This window comes from Oryctolagus cuniculus, chromosome 14 (genome assembly GCF_964237555.1).
Source record: "Oryctolagus cuniculus chromosome 14, mOryCun1.1, whole genome shotgun sequence".
Taxonomy (NCBI): Eukaryota; Metazoa; Chordata; class Mammalia; order Lagomorpha; family Leporidae; genus Oryctolagus; species Oryctolagus cuniculus.
In genome coordinates, this window is record NC_091445.1 from 3,247,498 (window position 1) to 3,265,262 (window position 17,765).

General features: G+C 50.6%; 1 protein-coding gene across 5 annotated transcripts in view; it reads right to left on the minus strand.

Annotated features, from left to right (window-relative positions):
- Positions 1–17,554, minus strand: part of HOMER1 (homer scaffold protein 1) — a 157,501-nt gene extending 139,947 nt beyond the window's left edge. For 2 of the 5 annotated variants that reach the window (XR_011381839.1, XM_051854080.2), the window contains exon 1: positions 16,550–17,549. Coding sequence is in view for 4 of the 5 variants with exons in the window: in XM_051854080.2 (XP_051710040.1) it covers positions 16,550–16,554 (5 nt within the window). In the remaining variant the exon portion in view is untranslated. Of the gene's footprint in view, positions 1–16,549 lie in introns of all 5 variants that reach the window. The other 3 variants (XM_051854078.2, XM_017344541.3, XM_051854079.2) reach the window with 3 other exon arrangements.
- Positions 17,555–17,765: the final 211 nt, after the last annotated feature.

A 17,765-nucleotide genomic window follows, 5' to 3' on the forward strand; every position in this document is an offset into this window, starting at 1 on the left:
CTACAGCACGAAGCTTCTAATTCTACGAGGTGCTTACACCACACACTGAATTTTCGGGTGTTGGTTACAATGAGAGATTTTTAGAAAGCCAACACTTTATCATCCTCCAAACTCCAATCAATTAATTGTCAGCCATGTCAACACATCCTGAAAGATGCCTTAGAAACTGAAAAGCTACAAACTCAGCATTCCGGCCAGCCGAGGCAAATCAACTGCACACATTTATCTTCCTCCCTAAAGTCCCGTTAAAATGCAAGTGAAGGGAAAAAAAGGAACAGTAACATCCAACAACACAGAGAAGCACCACCGTGTAAGTCCTTCTAACACAGTCTTCAAAGATGGAAAACAGAAGAAATACAATGCAAAACCTCAGGAACCACAAAGATCCTGCAGGGCAAAGCTAAGAGAGCCACGTAGCCAGGAGGTGGGGAAAAGGGAGTGCAGAGGAGGTGAGAGGTATGGGACTGAAACCAGGATGCTGATTAAGTTTAAGTAAGGGGCAGGCACTGTGGCATATTCAGTTAAGCTGTGGTGCAAGCATCCCATATGGGTGCAGGTTCAAGTCCCGGGTGTTCCACTTCTGATCCAGCTCCCTGCTAATGGCCTGAAAAAGCAGTGGGAGACCACTCAAGTGCTTGGGCCCCTGCACCCACATGGGAGACCCCGAAGCTCCTGGCTTCGGATTGGCCCAACCCCAGCCGTTGCAGCAATTTGGGGTGTGAACCAAAAGACGGAAAACCTCTCTAGCTGCCTCTCAAATAAAGCTTTAAAAACATTGAGTTAGGTGCAGGCTCTGTGGCACAGTGGGTAACGCCTTGGCCTGAAGCACTGGCATCCATATGGGTGCCCATGGGGCCAGTTCGAGACCCAGCTGCTCCTCTTCCGATCCAGCCTCCTGCTATGGCCTGGGAAAGCAGTGGAGGACGGCCCAGGTCCTTGGGCCCCTACACCCACGTGGAAGACCCAGAAGAAGCTCCTGGCCCCTGGCTTCAGATCAGCGCAGCTCCAGCCGTTGTGGCCATCTGGGGAGTGAACCATTGGATTGAAGACCTCTCTCTCTCTCTCTCTGCCTCTCCTCTCTGTGTAACTCTGACTTTTGAATAAATAATAAATAAATTTTTTAAAATTGATTTATTAAAAAAAATAAGTAAACAGCACAGTGAGACAGGCAATCCCCGCCCCCACAGCCAATCACCCAACTTTTCCCATAGCTGAGGACAGGAGTGGGGCCTAACAGGGACAAGAGCACTAAGAGAAAGGCTCCACCAGCAGCTCGCTCGCTCGCTCGCTCTCTCTCTCTGCCTCTCTTCTCTCTGTGTAACTCTGAGTTTCAAATAAAAAAAAAATGAATAAATCTTAAAAAAAAAAAAGAACAAATGATTAAAAACAATAGGGGCCAGCATTGTGGAGGTTTAGGTCGTAGCCTGCAATGCTGGCATCCCATAATGGGTTCCTGGTCTCTGCTTCTGATCCAGCTTGCTGCTAACGTGCCTGAGAAAGCCAGAGAAGACACCCAGTGCTTGGACCCCTGCACTCACATGGGAGACCCAGATGAAGCTCCTGGCTTCAGCCTAGCCCAGCCCTGGGAAGACGCTCGCTCGCTCGCTCTGTCTCTGCCTCCAAGTCTGGAACAGACATAATGACCTCTGAGCATCTGGACCACACCCAGAGGTATGTGCCAGACAGAAGTCTAATTCAGACTAACCCCCAAGATGACCACGCCCAGGTGGTCACTCGCTGCATCAGCCTGAGAAGGGACAGAACAGTTGATTAGGAGGGGACATCATGAGTGATCAGGCCACAGTCAGCTCATTTTTGAGCTAATCAAGAGTGAGATTATCCTGAGTAGCTGGACCTTACTCAATTGAGTCCTGTATTAAAACAAAAACAAAAAAAAGACAAAACACCAGAGAGAGGCTCCTCTGGCTGGCCTGAAGATACCTCAGTAGTTGTATAACAAGGAAATGAATTCTGCCAACAGCCACAGAACTGGGAAGACGATGCCCTTCCATGGACAATACCCTCGTCCCTGTTGCCACCTACTGCTGCCTTGTGAGACCCTTAATGGAAGATCCAGCTAACTGGTGCCCAGACTCCCAACCACAGAAACCATGAGATAATAAGCAGGTGGTAATTCAGCCACTAAAATTTTGGTCATTTGTCAGAAACAGAAAATTAATATTTATGGCATGAGGACAACCTTACCGACCAAAGCTAAATAAATGACTTAAAAGGAAATCATATTTCTTTCCAAGGCAGAAAGCTTCAGAACTCAAAGCAGCGTCAGTTTAAAAACATTGGGGCAAGCGTTGTGGCACGCGGTGGGCAAAGCCGCCTGGGATGCAGGCATTCCACACGTGTGCCGGCTGCTCCACTTCCCACCCAGCTCCCTGCTAATGCGCCTGGGAAAGCAGTGGAAGATGGCCCAAGTGATTGGGCCCCTGCTATCTATGTGAAAGACTGGAAAAGGCTCTTGGCTACCGGCTTAGATTTGGCCCCGCCCCAGCCATTGGAGCCATTTGAGGAGTGAACCAGCAGATGAAGATATGTCTGTCTCTAACTCTTTCAAATAAATTAATTAAAAAAAAAAAAAAAAAAAAAAAAACTTCAGAAATGCCAGAAAGCAGAACTCTGCATAGGAAATGGGCATGGCTGGTTAAGAACTGCTGTAAGTAACCAGGTTTAAACCAAGACCAGTTTCAACTTGGCCTCCATCTTTTAGCTTAAAAGAAAAAAAAAAAAAAGGTATTTGGCTCCACCAGGTTTTCTTTTCCCTCAGTTCAAAATGCTGGTTTTTGCTTGAAAGGAGAGAGAGAGACAAAAGAAACTTCAGGGAGGCTGGCACTGTGACATAGAGGGTAAAGCCGCTGCCTGCAGAGCCAGCATCCCATATGGGCATCACCAGAGGCCCATCTGCTCCACTTCAGATTCAACGCTCTGCTATGGCCTGGCAAAGCAGAAGATGGCCCAAGTCCTCGGGCCCCTGCACCCCTGTGGGAGATCTGGAGGAAGCTCCTGGCTTCCGCCTTCAGATTGGCCCAGCTCCCACCGTTGCAGCCACTTGGGGAATGAACCGGTGGATAGAAGACCTCTTTCTCTCTCTTTACCTCTGCCTCTGTAACTCCACCTTTCAAATAAATATATATTTTTTAAAAGAAAGAAAGAAACTTCAGGAACCACTGGGACTGTCTCCCACTTGGAGGCTTCATTTACCAAATGCAGTGGCTCCCAAAGCAAGGTGCCTGGACCAGCGGCTGCAGCACAGGACAACATTAAAAAATTGACCTGTGGACATCATTCTGAGACCCACTGAATCAACAACTCTGGGCGGAAAATAGATGGTTAAAAAACAAAGACAGGCCGGTGCTGCGGCTCACTAGGCTAATCCTCCGCCTGTGGCGCCGGCACACCGGGTTCTAGTCCCGGTCAGGGCGCCGGATTCTGTCCCGGTTGCCCCTCTTCCAGGCCAGCTCTCTGCTGTGGCCAGGGAGTGCAGTGGAGGATGGCCCAAGTGCTTGGGCCTTGCACCCCATGGGAGACCAGGAGAAGCACCTGGCTCCTGCCTTTGGATCAGCGCGGTGCACCGGCCGCGGCAGCCATTGGAGGGTGAACCAACAGCAAAGGAAGACCTTTCTCTCTTTCTCTCTCTGTCTACTCTGCCTATCAAAAAGGAAAAAAAAAAAAAAAACCACAAAGACAGTAACTGTGTGGGTGAGGAAACCTAGCAATCGGTGTTTTCTTTTTAAGCCTTAGTGTTTCTGCAGCAGTTTCAAAACTGAGAACCACCCCATCTAATGTTAATTGTTACCACTGTCATATTACACCAGGTCTTCCTTCTTCGGTCAAGTCATTTCCTGACTGTTAGTTCCCAATTAGTTATCCTGGTCACTACCACAAACGTTTGCTGAATAAATGAGGGACCGGTCTTCAGATGTCTTTCTAAATACCCAGACTATCAAGGCCGTTAGCAGGACGTGCTCGGCTCACTTTGCCACAGTCCCCACCCACCTCTTCTCTCTCCCACCAGATACTTCTCACTCACTCATCTGCCAAGCCAATGACAGCAGTAGGCTTTGGGACCTCCAAGGAAACTAATTCCAGAGAAGTCTAACAGTTTTAAAATCCAGATATAACGTGGTCCAGTCTTCTCGTATGAACGAGGGAACCGAGTAAGATGCAGCTACCTCACAATGATTCAGAAGCTGACCCTTCCACCTCGGCGTCTCCACGTAAGGAAAATGGGTCAAGACAATGTCTCAAGGGTACTTTTTCTGGTCTGAGATCTTCAGAGAACAGATCCCACCTGCTTACGTCTTCTGAGGCTGATGTGCCTGACAACACAACTGCAGTCAGTATACAGAGTTTCATTAATGCAATTTACAAGTCAGTAACTTCAGAAATTCTACACCAAAGACATGCGATAAGGTCCAATCATTTACAAGTACTTAACTGTACTCAAAATATAAGGCACTTAGCAGATTTAATTATGCTACAATTAAAAGGCAGTTTTCAGTCTGATCAGAAAGAAGACGCTATACATTTAATGAACTCACCACTAAGATACTAAGCTTGCACTAAATTAGATTCTTGTGAAGACCTGAAATCACTCTCCAAAGCCTCCCTAGTGTGTGAGCACACATTCAGGATCCCCTGAACAAATGCTAAGACCTCCAATAAGCCGGAGGCTCAAGATCATGCTCCACTGTGTCACAGCCACACAACCTCTCCCAAGTCACAGCTTCCCTTGAGCTCTCTCTCCATAAAATAAGTTGATCAGCACTAATACTCTTATAACACACAGTAGAAATATTCCTTACATTGATGTAATATTACAGAAACCATCGCTCTAGCTAATCTTGGAAAGAATGAAATAGAATTTAATAAAGAAAATCAGGCCGGCGCCGCGGCTCACTAGGCTAATCCTCCACCTAGCGGCACCGGCACACCAGGTTCTAGTCCCGGTCGGGGCGCCGGATTCTTTCCCGGTTGCCCCTCTTCCAGGCCAGCTCTCTGCTGTGGCCCCGGAGTGCAGTGGAGGATGGCCCAAGTCCTTGGGCCCTGCACCCCATGGGAGACCAGGAGAAGCACCTGGCTCCTGGCTTCGGATCGGCGTGGTGCGCCAGCCGCGGCAGCCATTGGAGGGTGAACCAACGGCAAAGGAAGACCTTTCTCTCTGTCTCTCTCTCTCTCTCACTGTCCACTCTGCCTGTCAAAAAAAGAAAAGAAAAGAAAAAGAAAATCAATACATGTGTATCAATGTGCAGGAACAATAACTGATTCTGATATCTTACCAAACATACTAAGCTTGTTTTTTTAATTTACTCATTTACTTGAAAGTCCGACTTACACAGAGAGATAAAGAGAGGTAGAGAGAGATCCTCCATCCACTGGTTCACTCCCCAGATGGCTGCAATGGCTGGAGCTGTGTGGATCCAAAGCCAGGAGCCAGGAGCTTCTTCCAGGTCTCCCACATGGGTGCAGGGGCCCAGGGCTTGGGCCATCTTCTACTGCCTTCCCAGGCCCTAGCAGAAAACTGGATTGGAAGTGGAGCAGCTGGACTCGAACCGGCGCCCATATGAGATGCCGGCACCACAGGCGGCAGCCTTACCCAGACCGCCACAGCGCCGGCCCCCTAAGTTTTTTTTAATGCCCTTACTTTGAAATGTTAAAGGAAGTTCCAAAACTTAATAAATTTATTGTAGAGAAACTAAAATTCAAAATGAACAATGATTGACTCTGACATTCTACCAGATATTAACTCATCTCTGTTTTTTTAAATATTTTATTTATTTGAAAGGCACAGTTAGAAGGACAGACAGAAACAGGTATTCTGTCTGCTAGTTCACTCCCCAAACGGCCACAGGTAGGCCAGGATGAAGCTTTTTCTAGGTCTCCCACATGAGTGCAGGGGCCCAAAGACTTGGGTCAGCTTCTGCTTTTCCCAGGCGCATTAGCAGGGACAGGATCAGAAATGGATCAGCTGGGACTGGAACCGGCACCCATAGGGATGCTGTTGTCACAGGCAACAGTTAGGCCACACACTGGTCCCAATATTAACTTTTTTTTAAAAGATTTATTTATTTGAAAGACAGAGTTAGAGAGAGAGGCAGAGACAGAGAGAGAGGTCTTCCATCCACTGGTTCATTCCCCAGATGGCAGCAACAGCCGGAGCTGTGCTGATCCGAAGCCAGGAGCCAGGAGCTCCCTCCTGGTCTCCTACGTGGACCTGGGCCATCCCCCGCTGCTATCCCAGGCCACAGCAGAGAGCTGGATGGGAAAAGGAGCAGCCAGGACTACAAGTGGCTCCCATATGGGGTACTGGCGCTTCAGGCCAGAGCTTTAACCTACTGTGCCACAGCGTCGGCCTCCCAATATTAACTTTTAATACCTGTTTTTTTTTTTTTCTTTTTTACTTATTTATCTGAGTGGTAGAGTTACATACAGAGGTCTTCCATCACTCCCCAAATGGCTGCAGCGGCTGGAGCTGGGCCAACCAAAGCCGGGAGCTGCTTTCGGGTCTCCCAAGCAGAGGCAGGGGCCCAACTACTTGGGCCATCTTCTCCTGCTTTCCCAAGCCATAGCAGAGAGAGATCGGAAGAGGAGCAACTTAGACCAGAACCAGTACCCATAAGGGATGCCAGCACTTTAGGTAGAGGCTTAGCCTACTTCGCCTCAGTGCCGCCACCCCCGCCTTTTCTAAGATTTATTTATTGGGGCCGGCACTGTGGCGTAGCGAATAAAGATGCAACCTGCAGTGCGGGCATGCCATATGGGCACCGGTTCGAGTCCTGGCTGCTCTTATGATCCAGCTCTCTACTATGGCCTGGGAAAGCAGTAGAGGGTGGCCCAAGTCCTTGGGCCCCTGTACCCACGTGGGAGGCCCAGAAGAAGCCCCTGTCTCCTGCCTTTGGACTGGACAGCTCTGCAGCCATCTGGGGAGTGAACCAACTGATGGAAGACACCTCTCTCTCTCCTCCTCTCTGATAAAATAAAATTTTAAAAAAGATTATTTATTTGAAATAGAGTTACAGAGAGGGAGAGAGATAGTCCATCCACTGGTTCACTCCTTAAATGGTCACATCGCCTGGGCTGGGTCAGGGCAAAGTCAGGAACCTGGAACTCCATCTGGGTCTCCCATAGGGTGCAGGGGCCCAAACACTTGAGTCATCTTCTGCTGCTTTCGCAGGCACACTAGCAGAGAGCTGCGACAGAAGCAGAGCAGCTGGGACTCAAAGTGGCACAGTCACACTCATACGGGATGCTGGTGGCGCAGGTGGCAGCTTAACCTACACTGCACCACAAAGCTGGCCCAAATGCCCTCACGCTTAAAACAAGTTCTGAACCTTAATCTGCTCAATGTAGACACACTAAAAGATTCAGAAAGACTCAAAAAATTAAATGTCCACAAAGGCACTGTGGAGCAGGGGGCTGCCACCAAGGACACAGGCATCCCCTATCAGGGTGCTGAGGTTAAGTGCAGCCTCTGCTTCTAATCCAGCTTCTTGCAGATGTGCTTGGGAGGCAGTAGAAGATGGTCCAACTGCCTGAGTTCCTGCCACCACATGGGAAACCCAGATGGAGTTCCTGGCTTCGGCCTGGCCCAGTCCCAGTTGTTTGGGGCATTTGCGGAGGGACCCAACACATGGAAAACCTCTGTCTCTCCCCCAGCTCACTCTATCACTCTACCATCCAAATAAATAAAAATTTTAAAAACTTTTTCTAAAACTTCCCACCCAGATATGGTCGTGCTTTACTGATTCTCCTTCAAAGCTTTAACACAAATGTAGAATGTTTATGAAGCTGAAGTCACAGGAAATACATTGTACACGTTTACATCCTAGTTTCTAACGGACCAAGGCACCATCTCTGAGAATTCTCTAGGCCAGCTCCCTACTATATGAACAGCCTGTAATTTAATTACACATGAACCACATACTGATTGCTCAATATATGAATATGTTGCAAAATAATTTCTTTCCACCACACTAACATATGCATCGCGATAAACATGAATCTAACATTAATAAGAAACCAAATGAAAACAGGTAACTAAAATTCCAAAGATTATCACCTGAGTAAGAAGGCAACCTACAAGGTCTAGAATTTTTTAAATCAACAGACTTTCCAGATAGTTTAAGAGTGACTTGAGAGTCTTCCCATTTAGCTTATTATATACAGATCCCTGGTGTTACTGAGTAAACAAGGGTGGGTGGAATCCTCATTCTGTAAACATCTTGGGAGCAGGCAGGGTGATTAAGAAAAAGCACATGAATTTTAATGTTAAAAGTCAAGAGACTCGTAACAAGGTAAGATAGAAAATGGCATTGTTCTATGAAATAATGCACAAAGAGCAGAAAATGGTAAAGGATAGGCTAACCACCTTCAACTATTATTAATAGCTGCAAAATAAGTATCCCCAGGTAAATTTAGAAAGGTAGGTACAACCTTACCTTACCTTCCATGACGGACAGAATTTTTTTTTAAGTTTTTTTTTTTTTTTAAGATTTATTTTTATTTATTTGAAAGGCAGAGTTACAGAGAGGCAGAGGCAGAGACATAGAGAGGTCTTCCATCTACTGGTTGACTCCCCAAATGGCCACAAGGGCCAGAGTTGGGCTGATCCGAAGCCAGGAGCTTCTTCCTTGTCTCCCATGTTGGGGCAGGGGCCCAAGGACTTGAGCCATCTTCTACTGCTTTCCCAGGCCATAGCAAAAAGCTGGATGGGAAGTTCAACAGCCAGGACTCGAACCAGCACCATTATGGGATGCCAGCATTGCAGGTGGTGGCTTTAAAGGCTACACCACAGCGCTGGTCCCCAGAATTTTTTTTTTAATAGAAAGTTGTAATGTGAGGATTCTGAGATCTTGGTAGTCAAATCTATTTTAGATAATTTCCTAGAAGCCATTACTAAAAACCTAATTGGAGAAATTGAAAGTAGAAAGGGCAAAAAATTCCAACTGACCAAAAACTCTCATTCTGAATAATCCTCTTAAACTTCTTATAAATTTTTAAATAAGACAGAGGTAAGATAATAACCACTTAAGTAAGACCAAGGAACACTTAACTGTCTAAGTGAAAGGCTCTGGTAACCAGAAAAGGCATGAGAAAAGTAACCGGCACACTGAACTCTGCCCAGTTCACAGGAACCAGGGCTGTCTGCACACCAATCCCACCCCCCAGCTCTCGGAACGGGTGTACCTGTGTGCTGGCCTGTAGGAAGGACAATGTCTGCTGCCCATGGAAAGATGATGCAGAGCCCTGCCTCTCAGCACAGGGCTGGGAAGACTGTCCACGGGAAGAGAGAACACAGTAGGAACACACACCTCTATCAAGGGAAAAGGCAAGGACGTGCCCTTCCGCAGCGCTCTGGACTCTGAGGCCCGTGAGCAAGTGCAGCCAGACAGTGCTACCCGACAGTGACCCCATCAACGCGACTTTCCCGACTTCATGAAGCAGCGTACCTGTGTGCCTTCAGGGCAGTAATTTGTGCGCTATTTCTACAGGGCTCTTGCTTGGTACTTGGCACTCTATTTATTTATTTATTTTGGCAGGCAGAGTTAGACAGTGAGAGAGAGAGAGAGACAGAAAGGTCTTCCTTCCATTGGTTCACCCCCGAAATGGCTGCTACGGCCGGTGCTGCACCAATCCCAAGCCAGGATCCAGGTACTTATCCTGGTCTCCCATGGGGTGCAGGGCCCAAGCACCTGGGCCATCCTCCACTGCACTCCCTGGCCACAGCAGAGAGCTGGACTGGAAGAGGAGCAACCGGGACAGAATCCGGCGCCCCGACCGGGACTAGAACCTGGGGTGCCGGCACCACAGGCAGAAAGCACTTAACTCTTATAACCACTCTGCCTTGAAGACTTCGTGCCAATACTTTCCAAAGACCATGTGAAATCACTTAATGTTTTATGAAACGACATTAACCCACGACATGCACAGGGCAGTGCTGCTTTTCTCTTTCCAAGCCTGCCATCAGGTGTCGAAGCAATGGAGGTCATCTCTCAAAGCTCAAGGAGATGTAAACTGCACAAGGAAGACAAGATATTCATTAGATGGCTTATATTTTGTGTATAAGCAATTTTATTTTCCAATACAAGAAAGCAAACAGTTACTTCCTACCCTCCTTTTGTAGCCTACCTTTAAAAAGGAAAGAAAATTGGGACTGGCACTGTGGCTTAGCAGATAAAGCCGCTGCCTGCGAAGCTGGCATCCAATATAGGTGCCGGTTCGGGTCCCAGCTGCTCCACTTCCCATTGAGCGCTCCCTGCTAATACATCTGGGAAGTAGCGGAAGACGTCCTAAGTACTTGGGCTCTTGCACCCACGTGAGAAATCCAGAAGAAACTCCTGGCTTCAGAATGGCCCAGCTCCGGCTGTTGTGGCCATTTGCGAAGTGAACCAGCATATCTCTGTTTCTCCCATCCTATCCCTGCCTTTCAAATAAATAAATCCTAAATAAATAAAAGTTATAGCCGGCACCGCAGCACAATAGGCTAATCCTCCGCCTGTGGCGCCGGCACACCAGGTTCTAGTCCCGGTTGCCCCTCTTCCAGGCCAGCTCTCTGCTGTGGCCCGGGAGTGCAGTGGAGGATGGCCCAAGTGCTTGGGCCCTGCACCCCATGGGAGACCAGGAGAAGCACCTGGCTCCTGCCTTCGGATCAGTGCAGTGCACCGGCTGCAGCGGCCATTGGAGGGTGAACCAACGGCAAAGGAAGACCTTTCTCTCTGTCTCTCTCTCTCTCACTGTCCACTCTGCCTGTCAAAGAAAAAAAAAAGTTTTATGAAGTTCAGTTCTTGACTAAGTGTTAGTTCTAAATATTTAAAATCATATTAGCTACACAAGAGCCATACTGGCTCCATGATCCAGTAACAGAAAAAAAAAAAAAAAACAACTATGATGAAGAACAAACTGTTTGCTTCTCTTTGAAAGCTCACTAACAAAGACATCCCTATAAAATTAATTCTAAATTACATTTACCCAAGAAGTGAATTTATTTTTAAAAAAATTTTTAAAAACAAGCTAGAAGGGGCCAGCATTGTGACGTAGTGGGTGAGACCCTCACGGTGATGCTGACATCCCATATGGGCACCAGCTGCTCTACTTCCAATCCAGCTGCCTGCTAACAGCCTGGGAAAGCAGTGACAGACGACCCAAGGGCTTGAGCCCCTTCACTCATGAGGGATACTCAAAAGCTCCTGGCCGCTTGCTTCAACGAGCCCAGCTATGGCTGTTGCAGCCATCTGGGGAGTGAACCAGCAGATGGAAGACTCTCTTTGTCTTTCTCTAACTCTGCCTTTCAAGTAAGTCATCTTGCAAAAAAGAAAAGGCACAGGCTGGCCTTGTGACGTAGCAGGTAAAGCTGCCAGGCTGGCACAGGCATTCCACATGGGTGCCGGTTTGTGTCCTGGCTGCTCCACTTCCTGTCATTCCACATGGGTGCCGGTTTGTGTCCTGGCTGCTCCACTTCCTGTCATTCCACATGGGTGCCGGTTTGTGTCCTGGCTGCTCCACTTCCTGTCCGGCTCCCTAATGGCCTGGGAAAGGTGGCAAAAGATGGCCCGAGTGTTTGGGCCCTTGTCATTCACATGGGACACCTGGATGAAGCTCCCGGCTTTGCCCTGGCCCAATCCTGGCTATTGCAGCCATTTGTCTCTGCCTCTAAGTCTCTAACTCTGGCTTTCAAATAAGTAAACAAATCTTTCAGGGAAAAAAAGAAAATGCAAATGAAGGATAAAGGCAAAGCACAAAAAGATAATTTTGATATAACAATAACCTCATGGCTGGCGACGCAGCTCACTAGACTAATCCTCCGCCTGTGGCGCTAGATTCTGTCCCGGTTGCTCCTCTTCCAGTCCAGCTCTCTGCTGTGGCCCGGGAGTGCAGTGCAGGATGGCTCAAGTGTTTGGGCCCTGCACCCCATGGGAGACCAGGAGGAAGCACCTGGCTCCTGGCTTCGGATCGGCGCAGCGCACCAGCCGTAGTGACCATTTGGGGGATGAACCAACGGAAGGAAGACCTTTCTCTCTCTCTAACTCAGTCAAAAAAAAAAAAAAAAACAATAACCTCAGCCTCTTCCCTCCAAAACATCGCTCATAACAAGCAGCATTATCAGTTTCATCTCTTTTTCTTCTGTCAGACTGAATGATTAGCTTTTAAAATCTGTACCTACTCTTGAAATACAATGTGGTAAGATTGGAAATTTTATCTCAGTTCCTCTATGTGGGCTAACAACTGTATAGATAGTCCTCTTAGGGAGAGTCTTTTGAAATGAAGATGCTTAATGAATCCGCAATCTTACAGTGCCTCGAAATCACTCAATTTTTCAATAATTAACAGAGAAGTGTTTTTGATCTTCAGGAATATCGTGCTCACTCCAAGCAGAATGAAATCTCGCAACCTGCATCAGCCACAGGTCACAGGCATTGCAGATATGCAACGCGAGCAAAAAACGGCACGTTTCATCCCCTTGGGTCCCAAGATACAGCAAAGCTATTTAATATGTTTTTATAGTCACTCAAAAATTCCATCAGGAGAAAAGAACAGAAAATATTAAATAGTTGGGACTCATTTTCCCTACTCTTCTGACCACTTAGCTGGATTAATCCTCAAGTAAAAATAAATGTTTCCACTAACCACTAAACGACTGAACATCAGCCAGGAGCTCGGTCCTTTTGAGACGCTACCTTCCCCCGAGACGTCCATCACTCAAAACCACAGACCACGAATAAGGACAGTTTTTGCTGATCCCTCGACTCCCACGTTCACTAGCTCACGACCCTCTGACAGGGAGCGACTGCACTGCTCAGTCACCAGACTGCTCCCTGTATTCGTCACTCTGCACAGGAAATCCTAGCTCTGAAGACGCACTCAGCCCACTGCACCCCCTTAGTCACACGCCTTCCCTGTCCACCATGCAACCTTCCAGGGCCTGCCCAACTATTTCCTCTCCTCTACCCAGCTATGCATCATCGCTCTGCCTTGGTGTTTCCACAGGACAGAACGCACAAAACCAAATTCCAAACGATTTTACACACTATTTTCTCACCCTACGTGCCTCATCCTTCATGCTATCTGCCTAAAACCCATTAGTGGGTCCCACAGCCAGTGTTTTTCAAATTACCAGCTGCTGCCATGGATTCTTAAATAAATTCAGTGGCTTCTCACATCATTCTTGCTTAAAAATAGAGTGAAACAGAATAGACTGGAAACTACAAGAGCGTATCACACAAAGAAGGGTATTATTTTGACATTTTATCACTATGTATGAGCAGACATGGACAAAGTCACAATGTAACAATGTGTACCCTACCCAGAAAGCTTGAAATGCAACCACAAGTCTTTCATTTGGTGAGCAAGGCTCTCAGACCTGGGTCTTGCTACACCCAGTGAAGCCCAAGCACAGGAAGCGCCTCACTCCAAACGCCTTCACAGCTCATCTTGCAGGTGTCAATCATATTGTTCCTCTGCCTTGAATGCCCTCCTAGTAGTCTACAAAGTCCACATTGCCCCCTCCACGAAGCCTCGCCTTCCCTGGGCAGCTCATGCCACAAACTCTCTGAGACTCGGATGCTCTGCGGTGTATCTCAGCATTTCCCTGCACTTTCTATCGTCGGGCTGGACTGTCCGCCCAGTTTCTAAACCATAAGCTCCTTGAGGGAAGCAGCACATTGCACTAGTCTTTGATTCAGCCGGTACTGAGCGCAGAATGCCAGGTGCTCAAAGTCCTCCAAATGAGCAGAGCATTAAGGAACTGCATTTCGCTTTGGTGTACAGCTGCCTTTGCAACGAAGACCACTCATTTCGCAGGCCTGGGTCGACTCCTCTCTGTGCTACAATCCCTAGAGGGCAGACCCCCGCTTCCTGTCTTGCAGCAGAGAAGGGACTCAGTTCAGCTGGCAAGGTAGCAGTCCCCGCTACCTGCTTCACAAAGTGATTCAGGGAAAGAGGGATCCGAGGTTCCCACAGGCAGGCGAGTCAAATCAGAACTCACATTACCAGACTGCATTAGCAGGCAGAACCCATTTTACACATAACCAGCTCTTAATGGGGCGGGGGTGGGGGGATTCTCTATTCCCTTGCTGGTGGCACTACACTGCCAACAGGAGCTAAATAAAAACAAAAAGCAGCACGGAATAGCTGCCTGAAGTTACCTGACTTCCGCTGCCTGTTCTAATCGTTCGGAAATAGCTCCTGACTCACGGCTCTCATTCTGAGATACTACGTGGGGGTGGGGAGGTCCGATCTACCCGGCTGCTCCGCGACGCTCTGACACCTCCCGTGGACACCACCTCGCACACCTGAACGCCATCCTTCTTAGGGGCCTTCAGACACCTATTTTGCAAGCTCGAACTTCAGCTGCCTCCACTGCAATTAAAACAGTTCGGGCAACACTGAAGATACTTTGACAGACTCTGCCAACTGTCAGTTCCAGCTGTTCTTTTCCATTTCCACACAGTGCAGAAACTACTAGTGCGGGAGCCATCATCTTTTTTTTTTCTGCCTAAACTAACCACCCATTTTGTCAAAAATAATTCCTCTGCTTAGACTTCGCGCCAAGACGTTCAATGATATGCCTAATGAAGGCAAAGATAAACTTACAACAACCTGATGTGTCTGTAACAGGTGAAACTCTTCACCCACAGCCCTGACCTGTAGGCACCAGTCAGAGCCAAAGAGCTGGGACGGCCTGGGTGAAACGTTACAGCCTTCCTCAGGGTCCGGGCAGCTTGGCTCATTCCACAAACATTAGCTCCGGCTCCGGCCAAGCCCGGAGCCTTCCTCAAATGCCTTTGCTGCCTGCTCCCAGCCTGGCCCTCTCAACAACTCACGTGACACAAGTCACAGCAAAACTAACAGCACACTCACTCTCCTTTCTCAAGTCAGTCCTTCACGAAAGAGCAAACAAACGTGCTGCCCGTCTAAGTTTCATTATGTTGCCTGTCTACACGCGCCTGATCCTACCTGAAGGGCTTCCACAGGGTAAACACCAGTGCTCTCATGTCAACTTTACCCCACATTCCCTTAGCACAATGCTGAGCTCGACTACGCAAAACGGGTTTTCTTCCATGATGTTCCCACCACACCGTCTACAGAGGACGCAGCCTTCAACACGGGAAAAAAAAAAAAAAAAACTGCCTATTTTTTTTCTCCAACACATTTAAACAGAGCCACTGATGCTTAAGGGAATCCATATTTCGAAGACCCTCATTTAAAACTGGTATTCATCTGGAGCAGTTTCCCAATGCTAGCACTCTCCCGTGTCAGCACTTCAACTGCCATCCGAAACAGCTACTTCAAGAAACCAGCCGGTAACCATTGAAACGGGAAGAAGGGTGAGGAAAGAAAGAAATTCATTTTCACGGGTTGGAGCCTTTTTAAAAGGCCACCTCATGGAACTCCTTCATGCCACAGAAACCACGAGTCAGGGAGGCTAACCTGCTTCCCAGCACTAAGCTACTAACAGCAGCACCAGAAACAGGACTGCTGACTTAATTACTCTTAGCGCTGCCCCACACCAGGCAAGTTCAGAACACTAACCATTTAATGTTTCAAACATTCAGTTCCTCAGAACGGACTCCTACCTCGTGTATTCTGAACTGTCCAAGTCCACGAGCTTCAAGCGTAATTGCAACAGAAAGACCCTATCCAAGAACTTTGGTCTGGGAGTTTCAGAAAGCGTGGCGACAGCCCTGGACCTCAGAACACAATCAGAATCCCCTCCTTCTAATCTTGCCCTCAACTACACCCAGCGTAGTTGTTTAACCACAAAACAAGGAAGATTCTGGAAGTCCCCCTTAGACCGAAAGCACGGGCGATCTATCACGGGCAGGAGTAGCTCATTACTCCAGGGTTATACGGGTTTCCAGCCTGCATGAGGAGGTCGCTAGGATTTTAAGCAGCGACAGTGTTGAGAGCGAATCCAAGGTTAGGAAAATGCACTCTGGACTGGCTTTGGGTGAGAAGGCAGGAGAAGGAATGACACTTAACACAAACAGCAGGTCTGAGCGACACAGAAAAAAAAAAAAAAAAAAAGGAGAAAAAGTGTACAAGTTCCTTCCACCAGGAGCCTGTCCACATCCGATCTCCGCCCCGCGCGCCTGCGACTCCCAAGTGTCCATGCCCAATCAATCGACCCCACGCACTTCAGCTTTGGCTATTCAAGGGCAACACAGAGGGCAAGGCGGGGGCAGCAACGACCGAGCGTGGATCGCGCCCCCGGCCGGAGTCCGCCGCGCCGGGCTCCGGGAGGCGCCGCCACACACCCCCAGGTCGCGCGGTTCTGCCCGGAAACCCAACCAGCTGCCAGCCCGAAGCCCGAGCGGGCAGCGGCGGCCCCGCGAACGCGCCCGCGGAGCCCACACTCGCCGGGACGCGCGCCTTCCCTCCGACTCCGGAGTCACTCGACAGAAATAGCTCGCGGAAGGTGAGCGCGCTCGTGGCTGAAGGCAGGGCCAGCTCGGCGAGGCGGCAGACGCGCCGGGACGCCGCGAGCCCAGCACCGGCAGCACGGCCGCCCACCGACACGCGGGTGCACACACATCCTTACCCCATCTTGCCCAGCGAAAACTTGCTCGCAAGTTCCTGCTCGCGGCGACGGGGTTAGCCGGCGGGCAGAGGGGCTGCTCCGAGCGGCGACCTGGCCGCGCCGCCCCCGAGGTCCCTCGGTGCCGCCGACCGGTCACTCCGTGCTCCCTCGGAGACACCCGCGCGTCCGGACACAGGTGCACCCGCTCGGCGGAGGAGACGGCGGCCGCGCTACTCCACGGCGGGAGCCTCCATGGGGGAGGACCGGAGCCGGCTTCACGGAGTCCTCGGAAACACGGCCGCGCCGCCCATTCCGCTCAGGCCCCTGCACGCCTGGGCAGGGCCCGGGAAGCCGGCCTTCTCGGCGCGGGGGCTGCGGGTTCAAATTTCTCCACACCAGGTCCCCGGGGGGGTGGAGCGAGCGAGCTGGCCGACGTGCACTTCAGCAAAAAAAAAAAAAAAAAAAAAAAAAAAAAAAAAAAAAATCCTAGCAGCAGCAGCAGCAGCAGCAGCCGCACCGGCGCCGCTGGCCCGCGCTCCCGTCGGCAAGACCCGCACAGCACAGCCTGCTCCGAGCGCACAGCCGGCAGCGCGCGGCGTGCACGGCGCTCCACATCGGAATCTGTCTAATGCCTCCCCTGCGAGGACGCGGAGCGGGGAGGCGGCGGGGAGGCGGGCGCGAGGGCTGGGCAGGACCGAGTCGCTCTCCCGAGCGCGAGCAGCGGGGCCATGTCCAGGCCGGCAGCAGGCTGGGGGCGCCGCGCGCCCGCGGCAGCAGGGGGAGGCGGCGACCCCACCCCCTCAGCCCCTTCCCGGCCCCCGCCGCCGAGCACAAAGGGGCCCGGCGGGCGCCCAGCTCCGCAGCCGCCCTGCGCCCGCGGCCGAGCGGCGGCGAATGAATGAATCAGAGCCCCGGCGCCCTGCCCCCGCCCCGGGCGCGGAGGGCCGGCAGAGGCGAGCGCGGCCCGCTCGCTCAGCGCCCGCCGCCGGCCTCGAGCCCGCCCGCTCGCCGAGGGGAGGGCGCCGCGTCCCGGTCGGCGGCCGCGCGGGGCAGGGGCGGGGCGCGGGCGGGGCGAGCGCGGGGCGCGGGCGGCCCCGGCCCGGCCCGCGGCGGGGAGGGGCTGCAGCGGGGCTGGAGCGCGGCGGGGGCGGCCGCGGAGCCCCGCCCGCGGGCCCCGCCGACCCGGAGCGCGGGAGCGCAGGAGCGCAGGAGCGCGCGCGCGGGGCGCGGGCCAGCC